Source organism: Paramisgurnus dabryanus, chromosome 15, assembly GCF_030506205.2.
Source record: "Paramisgurnus dabryanus chromosome 15, PD_genome_1.1, whole genome shotgun sequence".
Taxonomy (NCBI): Eukaryota; Metazoa; Chordata; class Actinopteri; order Cypriniformes; family Cobitidae; genus Paramisgurnus; species Paramisgurnus dabryanus.
In genome coordinates, this window is record NC_133351.1 from 13,268,212 (window position 1) to 13,288,197 (window position 19,986).

The 19,986-nt window shown below is 37.4% G+C and overlaps 1 protein-coding gene across 1 annotated transcript; it reads right to left on the reverse strand.

The window, feature by feature from the left end:
* Positions 1-1,274: 1,274 nt before the first annotated feature.
* On the reverse strand, positions 1,275-19,141 carry ccdc80 (coiled-coil domain containing 80). The gene is made up of 8 exons (XM_065251882.2): positions 16,914-19,141; positions 16,676-16,832; positions 9,875-10,011; positions 8,924-9,075; positions 5,992-6,095; positions 3,584-3,667; positions 1,711-2,059; positions 1,275-1,614 (listed from the first exon to the last, which is right to left on the reverse strand). Exons 1-7 carry the CDS (start codon positions 18,564-18,566, stop codon positions 1,740-1,742), a joined length of 2,607 nt encoding a protein of 868 aa, XP_065107954.1. The 5' UTR covers positions 18,567-19,141; the 3' UTR covers positions 1,275-1,614; positions 1,711-1,739.
* Positions 19,142-19,986: the final 845 nt, after the last annotated feature.

A 19,986-nucleotide genomic window follows, 5' to 3' on the forward strand; every position in this document is an offset into this window, starting at 1 on the left:
TTTTATAACTGGAATATGTTAGTATTGTCCAGGGAAAACGCGTTTATTGTTGAGACTGCTACATCACAATTTACTCAGGAATCATTGTGTGTCATGAGTTTCTTCACCTGTAGTGTACTTATTAGTGATACTTTTCTGCTTGATTTGTCTGTTGGCAACATAAACCGTTAATAATGATAATATATAAAATAATAACACAGTATGGTCTGTACTGCTCACGATACCACTGAGCACGCGCACATGACGTTAGTAGTGGGGCGTGATCAAAGGAGCAGCAGCTCATAAATATGTAAGACTAGCTCAAAACAGCACAATCTGAACTGCCCTGAAACAGAGAGGCTACTAGAGATGGGTAACAATCTTTTCCTACAAGCTATTTCGAGCAAACAACTTTTGAAACATGCTTTATGGAACTCATACACCTATTTAACTTGTGGAAAAGCTATCATAATATGGGCACTTTAATGACTGTTGTCACAAAATCTCTTTCATGTGCATGACATGTGTCATGTCAGTCCTATGAACATCCCTTGAAGTAAAGTGTTACCAAAATATGTTATTGTATTTTTGAAACAAATAAAATCCACTTTAATCTTATCAATTGAAATATTTAGAATTTATTTTAATAATTAAAACTCATACTGTTTTGTGGCTATTGCTACACTGCAAAAAATTACTTTCTTACTTAGTATTTTTGTCTTGTTTTCAGTAGAAATATTTAAAAATTCTTAAATCAAGATGTATTTTCTTGATGAGCAAAATGACCTAAGAAAATAATACTAGTTTTTAGACAAAAAATATACAATTTAAGTGAATTTGTGTTTAAAACAAGCAAAAATATCTGCCAATGGGGTGAGAAAATTTTACTTGAATCAAGTGTTTAATAAAAAAAGAAATCTTATTATTTCACAATTTTTTTTTTCACCCCATTGGCAGATAATTTTGCTTGTTTTAAGGACAATTTCACTTAAATTGTATATTATTTGTCTTAAAACTAGACTTATTTAATTGGGTCGTTTTGCTCATCAAGAATATTAGATATTAGAATATTAAGAATATTTTAGATATTTGTACTGAAAACAAGACAAAAATACTAAGTAAGAAAGTCATTTTTTGCAGTGTAATATATCACCGACCAGCAGAGGGAGATACTGTTAAACAAATCTGTCAAGTTTGATGTACTATAGGTGTTGGGTGTTAGAATTCCTCAGTGTGGCAAAATGGTGCTTTCACACAATAGAAAAGGCTAAAAAAAATCCAAAACGAATCACAAATCTCATAAAATATTATTAAAGGATGTAAAATACAAGCTGCAGTGTATGCAACACATTTGTGCACAAGCTGCCGAAGCATGATAGAAATGTATTGTTACTGAAATGAAAGTACAACTTAAATGATTATAAATAAGACAAACAGCATGTGGCGAAAGTGCTCTTACAATAGAGTAACAAATTCAAAACATGGTTTTAACAAAATTGTGACCTTTAAAAACAATCACTTAAGAGAAAACATCCAATAAATACAAATGTTTTTTATCTACAGGTTATGGACAATCTTATTATGTCCATAGATGTGAAAATGATATACACCAACAGGAATGGAGAGATCTTAGGCCTACAGCAGAAAAAAAGCATATTTAAACATTGAGAGCTTTATATAAGTTTCTTAAAATCAGTCAAAATTTAAGAGATTCTGAGAGATTTCTCTTACCCTGAAACTTACGAGTTCACAAGCGAACCCTAATAACCATAACCTTGATGGTAGCCCTCCTGGTAACCCTCATGGTAGCCATGATGGTAACCATAGCCGCCGTACTCATCTTCTGGGCAGCGCATACCTAGAGACTGCTGGATCGCCATTTCTTGTCTGCGGAGTTGCATGGAGTCGATCAGATCGTAGATGATGGCCATGGAATACATAGGCGATGGGTACCAGGACTTCACGTTCCCGTCTTTTCCCACCAGTAGCATAGAGAAGTACTCAGGGCTGATCTGGAAGTAGTTTCTGATGTCTCTGACTAGAGTGGCAGATAAGCCCTCACGCTCCACTGTTGCACTCCCTTAAAAACACATATGACTGTCAGAAGCAGCAAGCACATGAACCATATACCGTTTGTGTGTTACTGTATATGTGTGTGACTTACTATTCATAAAATTAACAGAATGCTAAACTGCTAAATGTATACCATGTTTGTCTAAGTGGTTTTTACATTGAAAAAGTAATGGTATAATATCAGCATATTTTATCAAATTTTAAAGAGGCACTACACTTTTTTTTTTTTTTTTAATTTTCCAGCTCCCCTAGAGTGAAACATTTGATTTTTACCGTTTTGGAATCCATTCAGTTGATCTCCGGGTCTGGCGTGGCAGTACCACTTTTAGCATAGCTTAGCATAATTCATTGAATCTGATTAGACCATTAGCATCGCACTCAAAAATGACCAAAGAGTTTAAATATTTTTCCTATTTAAAACTTAACTCTTCTGTAGTTACATTGTGTACGACTGACAGAAAACTATACTCTCATTCCGGTGTAATAATCAAGGATTTTGTTGCCGGACCATGGCTGCAGCAGGCTCAATGATATTACGCTGTGCCCGAAAATAGTCCACTTGGTTACTTTCAATAGCAGGGGACTATTTTCGGGTATAGGAGTATAGTTCCAAGCCATATCGGCCTAGAAAATTGCAGCTTTTAATTTTCTGTTGGTCTTAGTACACGATGTAACTACAGAAGAGTCTTTAAAGTTTTAAATAGGAAAAATATCGAAACTCTTTGCTTATTTTTAAGCGCGATGCTAATGGTCTAATCAGATTCAATAGATTATGCTAAGCTATGCTAAATGTGGTACCACCAGACCCGGAGATCTGCTGAATAGATTCCAAAAAGGTAAAAATCTAATTTTTAACTCTAGGGGAGCTGGAAAATGAGCATATTTTTAAAAAAAAGTGGAGTGTCCCTTTAAATTTGCTTTAATTTTATTTACGATATAGAATTTGCCTGGAGAACTTTACCTAGATTTCAAGTGTGTTAACACTACTGTTTACAAAGACTTCATTATCAGCACCCCAGACATGGCTTATTTAAATCTCCATCTGATCTAAATGCATCAGACCGGCAACTCTGATGCAATTTGCTGATGCAGCCCTTCAAAACACACAGGAGCTGAATGGGAAGCTGTCTGATGGAAAATATGTAAACACCTCAGTCCGCTTTCATTTTTGTCCAGCAAAATATTATTCTTGCGGGAACCGTTTGGTCAATTCAGAGCCCCGCTGAGCTGGACAAACTGACACAAGCCAGAATAGGCATGAATCACAGTTAAATGCTGCTTAAAAATGTCATACTGGATTTATTTCATCAAAAATACACAATATAAAATTGTAAAACAAGACTACAGTATTTTACATTATGAAGCAGCAAGCAGTTATTTTAACTTGCTTTATAAACCATTGCAACCAATGTCTGCATACCAGTTAATAGTGCTTTTCACACCTCAGTGTCTAGACCACATTTTAGATGTTTACTGGTAGGCCTAAGTCTAATTTCCCAGAAATGTAGCTTTCTGCCAGAAAGAATCTTACCGTTGATGGGGTAAAGCTCCAACACTCCCCCCATGTCCGCCAGATCTGTTCCCACCAGCTTCAGTATTGATACGTGCCGAAGTCCTGCGAATTGACAAGAAAGCAACATACTCAATAAATCTGAATGTATCCTGACTATGGTGATATTATTACATTTCTGATGTTTACAGACTGTAGTTAATGGGAAATGTGGATTAAATATTAATAAACAGATCAAGCAGCTGACAAAACATTGTTATTTAGGTTCAAAGTGACGGCAAAGAGTTGCTTAATGCCACCTCTGTCAAAAATGAGTTAAAGGAACAGTATGTAAGAAATTTATATCAATTAATCATAAAATGGCCCTGATATGTCACTAGACATTAAGAAATCATTTTCATTTCAAATATTTATATCACTGACAACAGTGGTCCGGCCAGGATATTGTCATTTAAAAAGTGGAGTTGCAGCCCTCAACTGATGTTTATGTTGTCATTTTGTGTATTGGCCACCAGCTGTGTGATTGCAGTACCAGTTTTAGCCACAAGTTTTGTGATTGCAATACCAGTTTTGGCCACAATCCTACATACTGTTCCTTTAATGATATTAAATGAAAACACCACAGTTTTTTAATATTTTACTATGTTCTTCCGTCAACTTTTCTCAATGCTTCTCCTTAATTGTTGTACAGCACAATGTGATTAGCATTTAACCTAGCACCATTTATTCCTTCGGATCCAAACAGGGATAAATTTAGAAGCCACCAAACACTTCCATGTTTTCCCTATTTAAAGACTGTTACATGAGTAGTTACACGAGTAAGTATGGTGGCACAAAATAGAACGTTGCGATTTTCTAAGTGGATAAAAAATTAAAAGTATATTGTATGGTGAAAGAGCACTTAGATCTCAATACAGATTTTTTTAAGGTCTTTATACACCACTGATAAAATAGTTATGTATATTCCATTTCTTTTAAGAGAACCTTCTAAAAGTTACACAATGCAGCTTTATTAATTTTTTTAGATATACTTTTTTTAGCTGTGTCTTCAAATCTGATGCTATCACAACCTGTAAAATATCTTTATGATCACCATTTGGAACTAATTTATTTTGAACAAACAGGCTATAAAATATTATAAAATTAGTCAGGTATCATCACTGGCTGGGGTCACCAGCAAGACCAATGGGTGCGGAACTGGCTTTAACAATAAAAATGGCTAATCCACCCCGAAAAGCTGTATTAAACTGAAGCAGCCACACAACAGCTTGCCAAAATGACAAATTACTGTTCATAAAATGAGTTATAAGCTTGTCAAGATTTCTGGGACAAGATACAAACTGGCAAGCGTCCACTGTTGTTGGGTCAAGTCTATTTTGTGGGAACACTACTGACTGTAAGTAACATAAGGAATACACATCGTTCATTGGAATACTACCAAGTAAAACACCAAATTCATAACACAGTAGGGATGGGCAATATAAACGATATGCAATATAAACGATAGAAAATTGGCACACGATAGAGATTTTAAATCTATTGCACTATCGCGATAATGTGTGTTGATGACACAATCTACCCACGAACTTTAGAGCCACAAGCTGCAGCCGAATAAACATGGATGAAAGCGTCAGCAAAACAGAGGAACTTGTGAAAAATACCAATGAAACATCTATTATTTGGATTTAAGCCATAAGTTACATAAGTTAACTGCTGCTCCACGCGGGAAATTGGCATTATGGTCTAGTAATTGTGAAACATGCAGTATATATATATATGCAGTATAGTCCTCACAAGCATTTAAAGTGTTTAGTGTTATAAAAATAATTAACTGTGTTTTTAGCAGATAGATCTTGCCGGCTTTATCATTTTAAAAGTAGATCACCACACAAAAAAGTCTGGACACCCCTGCTGTAGAGTGTGTCAGGCAAAAGTTCCAGCTAAGAGAGGTAACAAGACTAATCTGGCCACAACGGTTTACTTTTACTTACTTTTTTTGCAGTTTGGCTTTTCTAAGGGTCTATGTAACCTGTTCTGAAATGAGTCTATTAAAATTATTATATCGCAATACATATCGCTATCGCAAGAGGCTGCAATGTATAATGCAATATGGATTTTAGGCCATATCGCCCATCCCTATAACACAGTGTTTATGTGATCTGGTTGGGTCTGAACTACAGTGGCTACCTGGATTTAATCTTTGCTGAGTGACAAGAGGAAATCAATGTCAGAGCTTTTCATATGGTATGCAGATATTATTTTGGCAAACCTGAGATATAGAAACGTATGCAGGGTTGAGTCTGTACAACCATCCAAGGATTGCACGGAGACTCTCTAAAACAATACAGCAAACTTTCTGCCATATTTGTGTCCGACATCTAGGATTTATATTCAATGAAATGCAAAAGTTAAGTGATTATTATGCTTACCCAGGTTGCATGCCTGACTAGTCAATGCGTAAAGCTGCTGCTGATAAGCCCATTCCTCATCATTGGGTGCAGATATGACAAACAACCTGCGTCTCCAACGGAACCTACAGCAGAATCAGACAGAAAACAAATTATTAGCCGACTGTAAAAACAGCAATAGGTAAGGTATATTTAGAGTAGGGATGCACCGATAGGATTATTTGGGCCGATACCGATTTAAACAGACAACTTCTGGCCGATACCGATATTAAACACGTGTATACAATCCTATACAGTTGGTCTATTAGCTTATTTCTGCATCAAATTATTTTTACTGAACATGGATTTGATCTAATTAACATTCAACTGACCAACATAATAAGAGAGGCACAAATTAAGCTAAAACAAATATAATAAGACCGCATGACAACCTTCAAAGGTGGTTTTTGCTATTCAGCATTTATTTTATTAACAACATTAACTCATTTTTTACATATAATGGATTTCTTTATGCAGTTAATTAATAAACAATCGGTATCGGCCTTTCTCGTGCTATTGCCGATATGCCAATGGTTTCAAATTCATCAAAAATCGGCCGATAAATATCGGCGGGCGATACATCGGTGCATCACTAATTTAGAGGTTAAGTGAAAGTGACATACAGACAGTACAGTATAGGGCTGTGTTGAAAAAATCGATGAACCAATTCTGAATCGATTTTCATATTAATAAAAAAAAAAAATCCATCCGTAACTTAAGCGCGGGAGGTGGACATTAAAACAATGAACATGGCGGTCAGTAACGTTAAGCAGCAAGCAGTTGTTTTGAAAACTGTAATTCAGGTAATAGCTGGAAAAAAAAGCTTTTTTCAAAAACACTTATCTAAATCTCGAAGATCGGATCAGATTGGATCGAATCGAATCATGATAATCGATTCAAGATCTTGAAAATCGGAATCGAATCTTGAAATTTGATCCAAAACCCAGCCCTAGTACAGTAGTGGCCAAGGAATGGCAACCCAAACTTGGAAAGTGACTTTTGTATTTAACCCATCACAGTTAGTAGTGAACACACGCAAACCTAAAGTAGTGGGCAGCTATCACTACAGTACCCAGGGAGCAACTGGGGAAATGATGCCTTGCTCAAGGGCACCTCAGTCGCAACCTGCTGCCCATAAGACTCAAATCTGCGACCTTAGGGTTACAAGTCCGACTCTCTAACCAAGCGGCTCTGACTGCCATTCAAAATCCTATCGAATAGGTTGCCAAGTTAAAGACAAAAAAGAAAAATCTGCATTAAAACAAGAGAAGAAAGGCAAAACAGATGTGAAAAGATCAAATTATACTATAGTTTAATCTGCCTTTTATTTTAAGTGAATGTGGACCTCATGCACTGATATTACTTTTTCACTGGCAGCGTGCTGGAACTGTTTCCACTAAAAAAAGGCAGATTGTGGTATTCTCTGTGTAAAGTTTTCCGATCGACAAGAAGATTGATTGAAAAACAAAACAAGGTGGCTCCCATGATAATCAGTCAACATGTATATGGGTCAAAACACAATGGTTGGTAACAACCCTTAAAGGAATAGTTTACCCAAACATGAAAATATTGTCATCATTCACTCTCATGTTGTTACACACCCATATACATTTCTTTGTTGTGATGAACACAAAAATATTTTGAGGAATGATTGTAACAAAACCGATCAGAAGCCCCATTGACTTCCATAGTATTATTTTCCCTGATGTCAGTGGGGCTTCAGATCGGTTTTGTTACAATCATTCCTCAAAATACCTTCCTTTGTGTTCATCAGAACAAAGAAATTTATACAAGTTTGTAACAACACGATGACATTTTTGTGTGAACTAAGTAGCAAAACTATGGTTATTTTGTGGTAATGGTTTAACTAGTAGTAACTGTAGTGTTACAGAAAGTACTATTTAAAAGTAAAAAACATTTTTTAAGAATTGACATTTTTCAGATCCACAATTTCTATATAACATCATCAAATGAGAAAGGAATGACCAAGCAATTTGCGGTGTGTTGGTAATATGGACAAACAATGCCTAAATTGGTTGCTTTTTACAAATGGACATACTGTTTTCAGAGCAGTGGCAATGTCGCAATCATAAACTGGTAATAATGTCTCCTTGTTTTCTCTCCTAATGTAATAAGGGCTCAGATTTAATTTTACATTTTAATATATATTTCACCTGAGGTGGGTATGTGATTCTGGACCAGTATTCTGTTTTCACCCATATACTCACTAACGTATATGTTGAATATTGAATATTCCCATAACATCAAAGCTAGCCTTAAAGGGACACTCCACTTAAAAAAAATATATATATATGCTCATTTTCCACATCCCCTAGAGTTAAACATTTTAATTTGATTTCATTGTCTGCCTCATGATATTACGCAGTGTCCGAAAATAGTCCTCTGCTATTGAATGATACCAAGGGGACTATTTTCAAGCACTGTGTAATATCATTGCACCTGCTGCAGCCATGTTACGGCAGCAAAGTCCTTGATTCCTATGCCAGTTTGAGAGTATAGTTCCTAGCTATATCGGCCTAGAAATCGCAACTTTTAATTTTCCGTCGGTCTTACTACATGATGTAACTAAAGAAGTGTCTAGTTTTAAATTGGAAAAATATCAAAACTCTTTGGTTATTTTTTTGCGCGATGCTAATGGTCTAATCAGATTCAATGGATTATGCTAAGCTATGCTAAATTAATGGATTCCAAAACGGTAAAAATTAAATGTTTAACTCTAGTGGAGCTGAAAAATGAGCATATTTTTTTGCTCATTTGTGGAGTGTCCCTTTAAATACGCCTTAAATGACTCTATGTTTAAATAAACAAGGGCCATGATGAGCCATGTTTGTTTATGGTCAGGAAGTCTGTAGATCCCCGGCTGTGCACCAGCACCAAAATAGTTGTGATGTACCTGGACAGGAAGTTCTCCAACGATCTTGGCTTGTCTTCTTTTTTACACGTCACCCCATCACGTTTTTGCTGTTCCATCTCTCTGATGCGTGAGGAAAATGTGTCGATATAGTCGAAAACGGCTTTCATCGCAATTGGGACATCATAGTATTGCTGTAAACAAAAAGATAGGCAACTAAAATATACTCATAAATTGTTAGAAGCTAGTGATTTTCTCTACGCATTTTTAGCAGTCAAGAATGCTAAACCCAAAATGATGTGTCTAATCGACAGAGCCGTGAAAAATTCTTCACATTTTTCTGCAAATATGCTGTTCAATCCAGAATGCAATTCACAACACCATGTATGTGCTTGCTCCGGTACAGCAGAAAGAGATAGTAAGCGGTACAAGACACTCAATGAAAGTTTTTTAAATGTTTCCTTTTTTGGACAACTATCAATTTAAATTATACATGGCCAGCTTAAACTCAGTTTAAAACGAAGCACTCAGGATTTGGGTGTCTATCCAGCGGCTGACTGCACAGTAGTCTCTTTGTTAGTTCCAGCTGTCTGCAAACAGAACTTGGCTTTACCCTCGCACACCTCACATACCACTGCAAATGACTGTGGAGGAAAGCTTTCAAATCTCTGCAAAATGTTATGTGTGACATGTTATGATGTTCAAATGTAAAGTAATGTGTGACAGAGGACAAATATAGTCTCTTGTGCAACATATCTACATGATTTTCTCCAGCTTCTACCATTGTTTAGAATCAGGTAGTTGTACATCCAGCCCTGAAATGTGATTGGTTGTCCGTTATATGTTAAACAACCTAAATGTTAACCCTTGCACACATACTATACACATTTTATACACCTCTTCCTTGTACACTATAAAACAATATGAAAACCATACTATTAGCGTTATAAAATGTGATAAATTACAGTAATGTGATAAATAACATTAAATTACCTTTTTCTTCATGTCCAGATCTGTAAGGACGACATAGAAATCATCAAAGGTCATTCTGTACTCTTTCCTCAGTTCTGTGATGAGATCCTGGTTCTCCAAATCTTCCTGTCTCAGACCTTTCATAGGTTTGTCATTCTCTGCAAAGACGCCACACAAAATCCCAGTATGATCAACCAACCGGAAAGATAAGTGCAGATTACAGGTGGCTTCACAGTCTGCTAGCTTTGTTTTGACTGTAGTCTTGAATAACATACATTATGGTATGTATGTTACCCATCAAGGTGAGTAAACGGTACAATTTAGGACTGCGAGTTCTCCACTGTACTTTATTAGTAGCTCAGTGTTGTTCTTCTCTTTGTCTTAACAAACTACTTTAATGAAGTAGTGTGTTTATTCCAGGAACATGGCTTCCTGTGCTAAATAACACAGGTAACATTTTCCAGCTCCCCTAGAGTTAAACATTTGATTTTTACATCTGGCGGTACCACCTTTAGTTAAGCTTAGCACAATCCATTGAATCTGATTAGACCATTAGCATCGCACTCAAGAATAACCAAAGAGTTTCGATATTTTTCCTCGCAACTTTTAATTTTCCGTCGGTCTTAGTACACTATGTAACTACGGAAGAGTCAAGTTTTAAATAGGAAAAATATAAAAACTCTGGTTATTTTAATGGTGATGGCTAATGGTCTAATCAGATTCAATGGATTATGCTAAGCTATGCTAAACGTGGTACCGCCAGCCCCGGAGATCAGCTGAATGGATTCCAAAACGGTGAAAATAAAATGTTTAACTCTAGGGGAGCTGTAAAATGAGCATATTTTCGAAAAAAGAGGAGTGTTTCTTTAAACATCCTTTTACATTGTGGAAGATGCGGTCGACCCAAAGTATTTGATTTTCTCTCCACAAAATTTAAGGAATTTCCCACTCTGATTTCCAGTGGACATGCTGTGTAACAGTGTAACAAAAAAAAGACTTCAAACTCTTGCAACATGGGAGGCCCGTGTGCAATATAATCCACTGTTATTAAAGAATAACCTTCAAAGCTCACGCTAAACTGTAATTCCTTCTATAAATATATGGTATCCACTGAATATGACCTTTATTTACATCTTATGGCAATAATGAATAGTATGGAGAAATTATACAGTAGTATATAAGAAATTATACAGTACTAGGGCCCAAACATATGAGAAAACTTTGTACATCATTTAAATCAAATTAACATAATGTAACATTCTGTACAATTTCCAATGTAATGTAATAAAATTAAAGGAAATTTTTTTCAAATCCGGATTTAGCACATGTGTACAGTACTGTGCAAGTCTTAGGCCACCATCACCAGCTTTGTTGTTTTAGCAAAGTTTTAATTTCCATCCATATTTATTTTTCACTCTTTTTAAGATACAAACAGAAAATACTGGAAATATGTACACAAAATTAAAAACAAAACAATTTTCAGAAGTAAATGTCTTCTTCAGGCATCAGTCAGTATTTAGTGTGACCTCTCTTGGCACGAAACACATCTTGAGCTTTTTTGAGGAGACTGAAGTCCTGAAGTCATTCGATTAGAAATAGAAATTGGGATTTAGTTTAGTTTAGGTTTAAGAGATCCTGCAGCTGCCTGCTATTGCTCAAGTAGAAGGGGAGTTAAACCTTAAATACTTAACACTTCAGCTTATACTTTTATATAGTTTGTAATACTACATACACATTTCCTGTATTTTCTGGTTGTATTCTAATAAAGAGACTAAGAAATAATTATATATGATCACTTATTGCAAAAAACTAAAAATCTAAGGGTAGCATGGTGGCCTAAGACTTAAGCACAGTTCTGTATGTTCATGCCAGTTTAAAGGGATAGTTCATCCAGTAGTATGTTGTTCTGAACCTGTATGTATTTTTCTGTTCAACTAAAAAATAAGAAATATTCTGTTAAACACAAAAGAAGATATTTTGATAATTAATAGTAAGCACAAAGTTTACAGTATCCATTGACTTCCATAGTATTTGTTTTTCCTGCTATAGATGGTGTCATCTGCCACACACGTGTTGTTGCGGTTACGCGCCTTAAACGAAGTCCACTCCCGGTCTGTATTTATTTATCGGTCTGACAAGCGCAAACTGATCTCTGAAACAAATCTTGTCACAAAAAAAATGTTTTTGTTTGTTAAAGAAGAGGAGAGACGACGAGCATGGATCACAACTGTGTGGAGAGGTCAAATTCAAGGACCTGTAGCTAACATTGTATACATTCATTTTACACAGTAATGTAAGCTCAATATAATAGTTGATAAGTGTTACATATAATATGATATATGAACGATGGTAATTTACTTGTCATTTTTTTCCCCTTGTTCTCAGAAATGAACTGTAAAATGATATTGCTGTTATAGATTCTATGGGCCCTATTTTAACGATCTGAAACGCAAGTGCGAAGCGCAAAGCGCAAGTGAGTTTGTGGGCGGATCTTGGGCTCTGTTGCAATTTTCCCGGCGGGAGAAATAACTCTTGCGCCAGGCGCAAATCAATAAGGGGTTGGTCTGAAGTAGGTTCATTATTCATAGGTGTGGTTTGGGCGTAACGTCAAATAAACCAATCAGAACGTCATCCAACATTCCCTTTAAACGCAAGTGCGCAAATTCCATGGCGGGTTGCTATTATTATGACGGATTTACCAATCGCACGCCAGGAGCGGTTCACAGCCGAGGAGACCGACGTTCTTGTAAGAGCAGTCAAAGGCAGAGAAGTTGTTTTGTATGGGGATGGGAGAAACCCGCCCAAATCAGCGTCAGTTAAACAAGCGTGAGAGGAAATAGCCACAATTGTCTCATCAGCTGGAATCCCCAGGACGTTGCGCCGCAAGCGCTACAATGATGTCAGGAGACGGGGGAATCCCAAGCTTGCCAGCTTAAATCGGGCACGCCGTGTAACGGGAGGTGGATCTGCCTCTACACAAGACCTGACGCCAACAGAGGACATCGCTGCGTCCACCCTCACTGCTGAAAGCCAAGAAACGCAAGCAGTCCAACCCCAAAGTACACTTACAAACCAAGTTCACATACATTAAGGTTTCTTATGAAAACATTTTAATTTTTATTTACATAAAATAAACATAATACAGCCACACAACAAACTTATGAAAATATTTTAATCATTATTTGCATGATAATTTTTTAACGCAGCGCCACAAAATAAATAAAAACTATCACCACAGTGCTCACCACAATGATTTTCCTTATCTCATGTGTTAATATTTTTTATTGTAACAATTTATTATTTGCAAAAATAACTGTTGCATCTGTGTAGATTAGATAAGCAAAGTGTGTGCGCGTTGTGCACGCTATACGTTATGGTCAAGCATGCGCCCTTAAAATAGCATAATGAACAATGCGCAACCTCCACTGACTGTAGACTAGTTTTTTTTTGGTCAGTGGCGCAATTGTTTTTTGAAACTGCAAAATAGCATCAGGGATGGTTTGCGCCGGAACACGCCTCCTTTTTTGCGCTGAACCGCCCAGGGAGCGCAAGTTCATTCCCTAGTTTGCCGACGTGCGTCTGTGGAGGGAAAAACCCGCTGTGCGCCGGTGCAAAATACGAATGATACATGCGTCACTGACAAAGTCAATTGCGCTGGGTGCAAGATAGGGCCCTATCTGTTGGAAGTCTACCAGAAGTTGCGTTTAGTTCACAAAGCCATTTTCAAGTTTATGTTGTTGCTGCTGTCTATAGAAGTCAATGGGTACAGTCAACTGGAGTAAAAAATACTCTGTAGTTACATCACAAGCACAACAAATGAAACATGAGAGATTGGGTTTTGCCTTAGCAGTGCTTCTAATTATATATGGGCTACTGTGCCTACCACAGCCACAGCACAGTACCTTTAATTGTGGTTTAAGAACCACTGATCATACAGTCAGTCATGTTTCCTTTTCTGGTATCTCTAATGACTTCAGCTGTACTAAGACTGGGTTGGCAGTCTGTAAACCCTCAAAAAGTTCTGGACTGATACACGTTTAAAAAGAAGCCTGTGAATTCACTTAACTGATGTGTTAGAGGATAGTGAAGTCATGTTTGCTTCCATTTTTCCGTGTGGCAGTGAAAAGACCCCTCACACACAACCATGTGACTCAGACCAGACTGATGAGTACATGGAAAAAAAATGTAAGCAGCGACTCATTAAGAGTCAGTCCGAATGGTGATGTCATCCTTGAACCCACTCCTCAGATTTTGTCTCAATCAATGCCTGTAAAATTTTACAATCTTATAATTGTGTGACGTACGATGGCGTAGTAGCAATTGTAACAGTGAGAGCTGTTTCTGTATGTCAGCACATGTGGCATTCAAAGCTAATTTCATGTAAAGCTCTTCAGGTGACCTTTAAGCAAATCTGTTGCGAATTATCTTGGCACGGATGATGGAGAGAGCAGTTGGAAGCACTACAACAAGTCTTTCAATTCAATCTTTAAGATCTCTACCCATGACTCAAAAATCCTTAAAATTGGAATTCACCCCAAAGGTTTCCCTTTTGCTTTTTTATCCAGGAGCAGCGCATCATGGAAGCTCTCGTTAGAGAAAAGAACCACGTACGCCTCAACTGCACACCCTACAAAACTGTCCAGTCTGCCAAAATCTGACTGCTGCTGCTGAGCTAAAACTCTCCAGTCAGAGTATCAGCTACATCGGAAACAGACATTTTCCCATGTCTTGGATAAAGAACTATACAGTGCGTGCCGAGGCGGATCCAGCTCCCATTCTTCCATTTGATTCATCTAGCAGGATTCCGTGACACTTGAACAAGTACCATTTACTTCATTCCCCAAACAAAGTTCCTTTGCAATGAGGTTTAGTGTCATACGAGGTCACTGTCTGGAAAAGTGCTTCCGAACTACCGAGTGTCAGATAAAAGGCGCTTTTGCTTGGTATATAATTATAAACTTCTAATCTACAGCATAGTGGGAAAAGGGGCATCTTTGGCTTAATCTCAGTGTCAACAATTCTAAGAGAACAGGAAACAGTTGTTTTGTAAAGGATGCGGAATTTTATGATGAATTCCCAGAGTTCCGTCTGGCTCAGTGGAAATAGATGGAATGTTTTGACCGGAAACCCTATAACCTGCATTTAAATGTCCATCTGTCAACATGCAATTACCATTTAAGAATGAGTAAAGCAAGATAGATAACAGATGAAAAAGCAAATGGAATTTAGGTTGTAAAGTACATCTCCCATCATCTTCTAGAGACAATGTACCTAAAATGCTTTGTGTGGTAGAGACACAAGTTTTAATATAATAATATATTGAATATAATATTAGGTCAAATGTTCGGTAAAGTGTTTAAACAGCACCTATTTCATTGCTAAAAAACAATGTTATTTTGAGTATTTGGTATAATACAATGTGTTTGTGTGGTTTATGGTTCAACATTTTTTGTAGCTCCAGATTTCACTCTCTCCTTCGAATTTGAAAAGCTCTGTGTCCCTGATTGGCCAGCTAATCTGTATGTTATGATTGGCCTGAATACATCTGACGTCAGCTGGAGATGCGACGCTCCACCATGTTTGAAAGATTCGGTCACAATGCAATGCTAACAGTAGTAAACTTACAGGGTGTGAGTCCGAAGCGGGAGGAATTATGATAATGTCGGTCTTCTCTACATTCCCAATCCCAGGAAGCAAACTGTTGCCTACAATCCGTGTGTTTGTTGTAGTCCAAGAAAAGAGATTTACGCTGGAGACGATAACTTGCATCATCATTTACTTTGCTTGTACCTTTTGCATTTCGTAAACATGTACTAATACACACTTACACACCAAAGGAAATGTAAAATCGTGAATCGGACCATTGCCGCTCTTTAAAGGGAAAGTTCACCCAAAAATGAAAATTCTGTCATCATTTACTCACTCTCATATAGTTACAAACCCACATAAATGTCTTTGTTCTGACGAACACAAAGGAAGATATTTTGAGAAATGTTTGTAACCGTTTGTGGATCCCATTTACTTCTATAGTATTTTTTTCCTACTATGGAAGTAAATGGAGTCCACAGACGGTTTGGTTACAAACATTTCTCAAAATATCTTCCTTCATGTTTATCAGAACAAAGAAATTTATGTGGGTTTGTAACTACATGAGAGTGAGTAAATGATGACAGCATTTTCATTTTTGGGTGAACTATCCTTTTAATGTAGCTCAATTAGTAGAGCATTGGATTAGCAATGCAAATGTAAGTTTGATACTTTTGCTTCGCATAAAAGCATACAGTATGCATATACACTCAAAATTATGGGTTATTTGTTAACCCAGTGTTGGGTCAAAAAGAACCCCCAAAAATATGTTTACATTTGACAACCCAGCATTTTTTATGTGTGTGCACATGAGGCACTCCTATATATTTTTTATGATAACTCCATTTTTAATTTTAGGGATAGTTTACCCTGAATGAAAATTCTGTCATCATTTACTCACTCTCATGCTGTTACAAACCTGTATACATTTCTTTGTTCTGATGAACACTAAGGAAAATATTTTAAGGAATGTTTGTAAAAAAAAACATTCATAAGCCCCATTCACTTCCTTAGTATTCTTTTGCTACTATGGAAGTGTGAATGGGGCTCATGATCGGTTACAAACCTTCCTCAAAATATCTTCATTTGTGGTCATCAGAACATAGAAATTTAAACAGGTTTGTAACCACATAAAAGTGAGAAATTTTTCATTTTTGGGTGAACTATTCCTTTAATTTTCTTGCGTTCTCCCACTCTTTTACTTAAAAATGTGCAATAAAAAATTAAGTGACATACCAAGTTGGTAATGATCTATTTTCATTGTGCTGTTTGTCAATGTGCCAAAGACGGAGATGATGGAGATCTTCCTGATAGCCATCTCACACACATGTTCCAAGTATTCATCCCTCTGCTGAATGTACATACTGTTCTCCTCCGATGGAGAGGTAATCAACTGCAGTAAAGCACACATATTATAATACAGAAACATACATATGAATTATACATTGATGATTGTATTATTTACAGTACTTACAACAAGTCTTCTTTTGTTTTCAAAATAGTCCAAAAATGTCGCCAGGGTTCTTTTAGGGGGTGACGGGGGTGGTGGTCTCTTTGTTGGTTTTTGATACTCTTCTTTCTCATTGTGTTTAGAAACCTTCTTTCCATTCTTCTTTCCACCTTTTCCATCTTTTCCTCTTCTCTCTGCCTTCTCCTTCTTTGACAACTTCTCTGTCTTTTCCTTTTTCTTCTTTTTATCCGTTTTATCCTGCCTGCCCTTGCTTTTCTTAGTGGGCACGATTTCTTCCTCTTTCTCCTCAGGATAAGCGTCAGTGGGTACACCAACATTATATTTATCCTCATAAGCATTGCTTATTCCCTTATTGCCGTTCTTTTTCTTGGATGGCTTAACTTTCGAGGGCTTGTGCTGCGTAGGTATGACATTTGTGTATTTGTTATTGTATTCTTTTTTATCCGTACGATTATCGCCATATTTTCCTGCATCAGCCTTAGTGTAGTAGACAGGAAGGGTGGTGGGTGAAGTGGTAGTTTTGATCTGATATCTGTCTCTACGGTTGTGATAGTACGGCTTAGCGGTGGTCTTGGGAACCGGGATCCACTCTGGGGTGGTCAGAGCTCTGGTCGTCTGCTGAGTTGTGGTGGTGGTCGGTTGTGTTGTTGTAGTGGGGCGGGTAGTTGTAGGGCGTGTGGTGGTTGCTTTAGTTGTTGTGGTGGTTGTAGTGGTTATTGGTCTCGTTGGAAAGGGTGCAGATGTAGTTGTCGTCTGGGATGGTCTGCGGAAAGGTTTTCGGACATCTTTTCTCTCAGGTTTCCTTTCCATCGGTGGGTCCACGTGAGAGTCGGTACTAGGGATGCCCTCGACAACCTGTCCCTCCACCCCAGCCCCCCGACACTTCTGCACAAATCCTTTCTGCCGTACCTTCTCCATCTTACGCATGGGTGACTGGTCAATAACTTCATACATCGCCTCCATTCTGACAGGGTATGGGTAGCGCTCTTCCACCTGAAGGGTCTTTTTAAGAAGGACCATTCCAAATTTTCCTTTCTCTAATTTCAGGACGTTCATAAGCCTGGGAATGATGGCGGTGTCTAAAGGCTCTTCCATCACTTTACCTTCATTAGTAATGCGTCTGATTTTCCCACCCAACTCCCCTTCCTGGTGAAACATCACAATCTGATGGACGTGGCGCTCCGCCAGCTCACAATAAACATCTGGTTTGAGCAGACTCATCATCAACCTAAAGTAACCATCAGACTCGTGAGGTGCAGAAATGACCAGCAGACGATTCTTTCCAGCAAATGAAGCCAATAAATTTGGAGAGCCAGCACCGGTTGGCATACGGGAAACTTTGGTCCGGGATCCATGTGTTCCATCGTCTTGCTGGATTGGGTTCCTAGATCCACCCTGTGATCTTCTTTGTGCCAAGACTTTCCTGGAGCGAACATTTATACCTTCATCTGCCTGCATCTGCTGGCGTCTGTCATTTGTCAATGGATAAGATCCAGGTCCGCTTTTAATGATCTGACGTGATTTGTTGAGTCTTGCTCGTCTAATGGACATCAGTCTGAGTTTGGCTTGTTTATCGGTCAGACTGCTCTCTGACACGTAAACGGCCCATGTCAACAAACATAATACAGCGAAAACAAGCGTGGATCTACCCATCATGTTTAAAAACTTTAATAAGACTAACGCCAGTAGAAAGATACAGTCCAGTAACGTGTCATAAGACACGAGCTGATTTACTTGTTTAGGTACAGTATGAAAAGTTTTTGAGGATCAGTGCAAAACAGTGCGAAAATTATTTAAATAATTATTCATCATTTTGGACTCGTTTTTAAGCAAAAATAAATATGTAAAAAAAATTAACAGTAAAGTTAGGTGTTGTTGTTTTCAGCAAAAAATAACCAGTCAGCACAATTACCTGTAGCCTAAATGCATTTGGGAAACATTTATTAAGTCCGCGTTCCCACACATCCATTCACTGCTGCCATTTTCTCATCGCATCTCATCCTTCCTACCTTGAATTGTAGCTCATTCAGTTCTTAAAACCGTTAAAAACGATCTGGTCTTCGATTAGTCGGAGAACCTTGATGCTGTAGTCCCGCGAACTGTGCAACTTCAACACGAGGCACGCCGCAAAAGTGAATAAAATACTTCCGAAAGTTTGGAAAACTCCTGACTGTGCGACTCCTTGTCACTGGAGGCATTCCCAGACATGTCAGAAAGTAACATCAGCAGTCTCAGTATCAGAGGAGCAGCCCATGCAGCTGCGGGTTGCCAGCGCGACATAATTTACCCTCGCGGTGCAGTTTAAGTGTACAGCTAGGACAGTGAATCTTAACCTTGTTGACCTCATGGCCCCCCTTTTTACACAACTATAAAGACTATCCTTACAATTTCTAACCAATAAAATATTCACAAGCCTGGCATAAATAAAAAGATCTAGGCTAAGTTATAGTTGTATAGTTGCTAAGTTATATTAATAGAATGTAGCGTACACAATACATATCTTGATTTTAAGCTTATTTTTATGCTGTTTTTTATAATTTTACATTTTTTTTAAGTCATCTCGAAGCCCATTGGGAGGTTGTTGAGCCCAACCCCCTGGCCCCCTGAAATTTGCATCCGATCGACCTCAATCTTATTGATTAAGGTGTTTACATGAGGGTTTTTTAATCCAATTGATTACAAACAAATTATTTAGTTGCATGTAAACGTAACTAGTGTGAACAAGTGGCACATCATTGCGTATTTTCTCAGTTGTAGCCCAAAAAGATTCTATATCTGGCAACCCAAAGAAATTCTCATAAAAAGCAAGAACTGCTTCCACTGTAAATTTATTCATCACTGATATATCTGCCATTCACTTATTTACATATTTCTTGTATTTAGTACAGATTTTAAACACATCAAGCCACATAACTTTTAAATTCATTTTAAACTAACCTGCTGCTGCCCTATTTATTACTAAATAAATTAGAATATGAATTGTTTTAATACTTTAACCAAACATTTACAACAAAGGAGCCAGACAATGTGAAATAAAAATCACGTGCAGGGCTCTTTGACATGCATTTACTTAGCA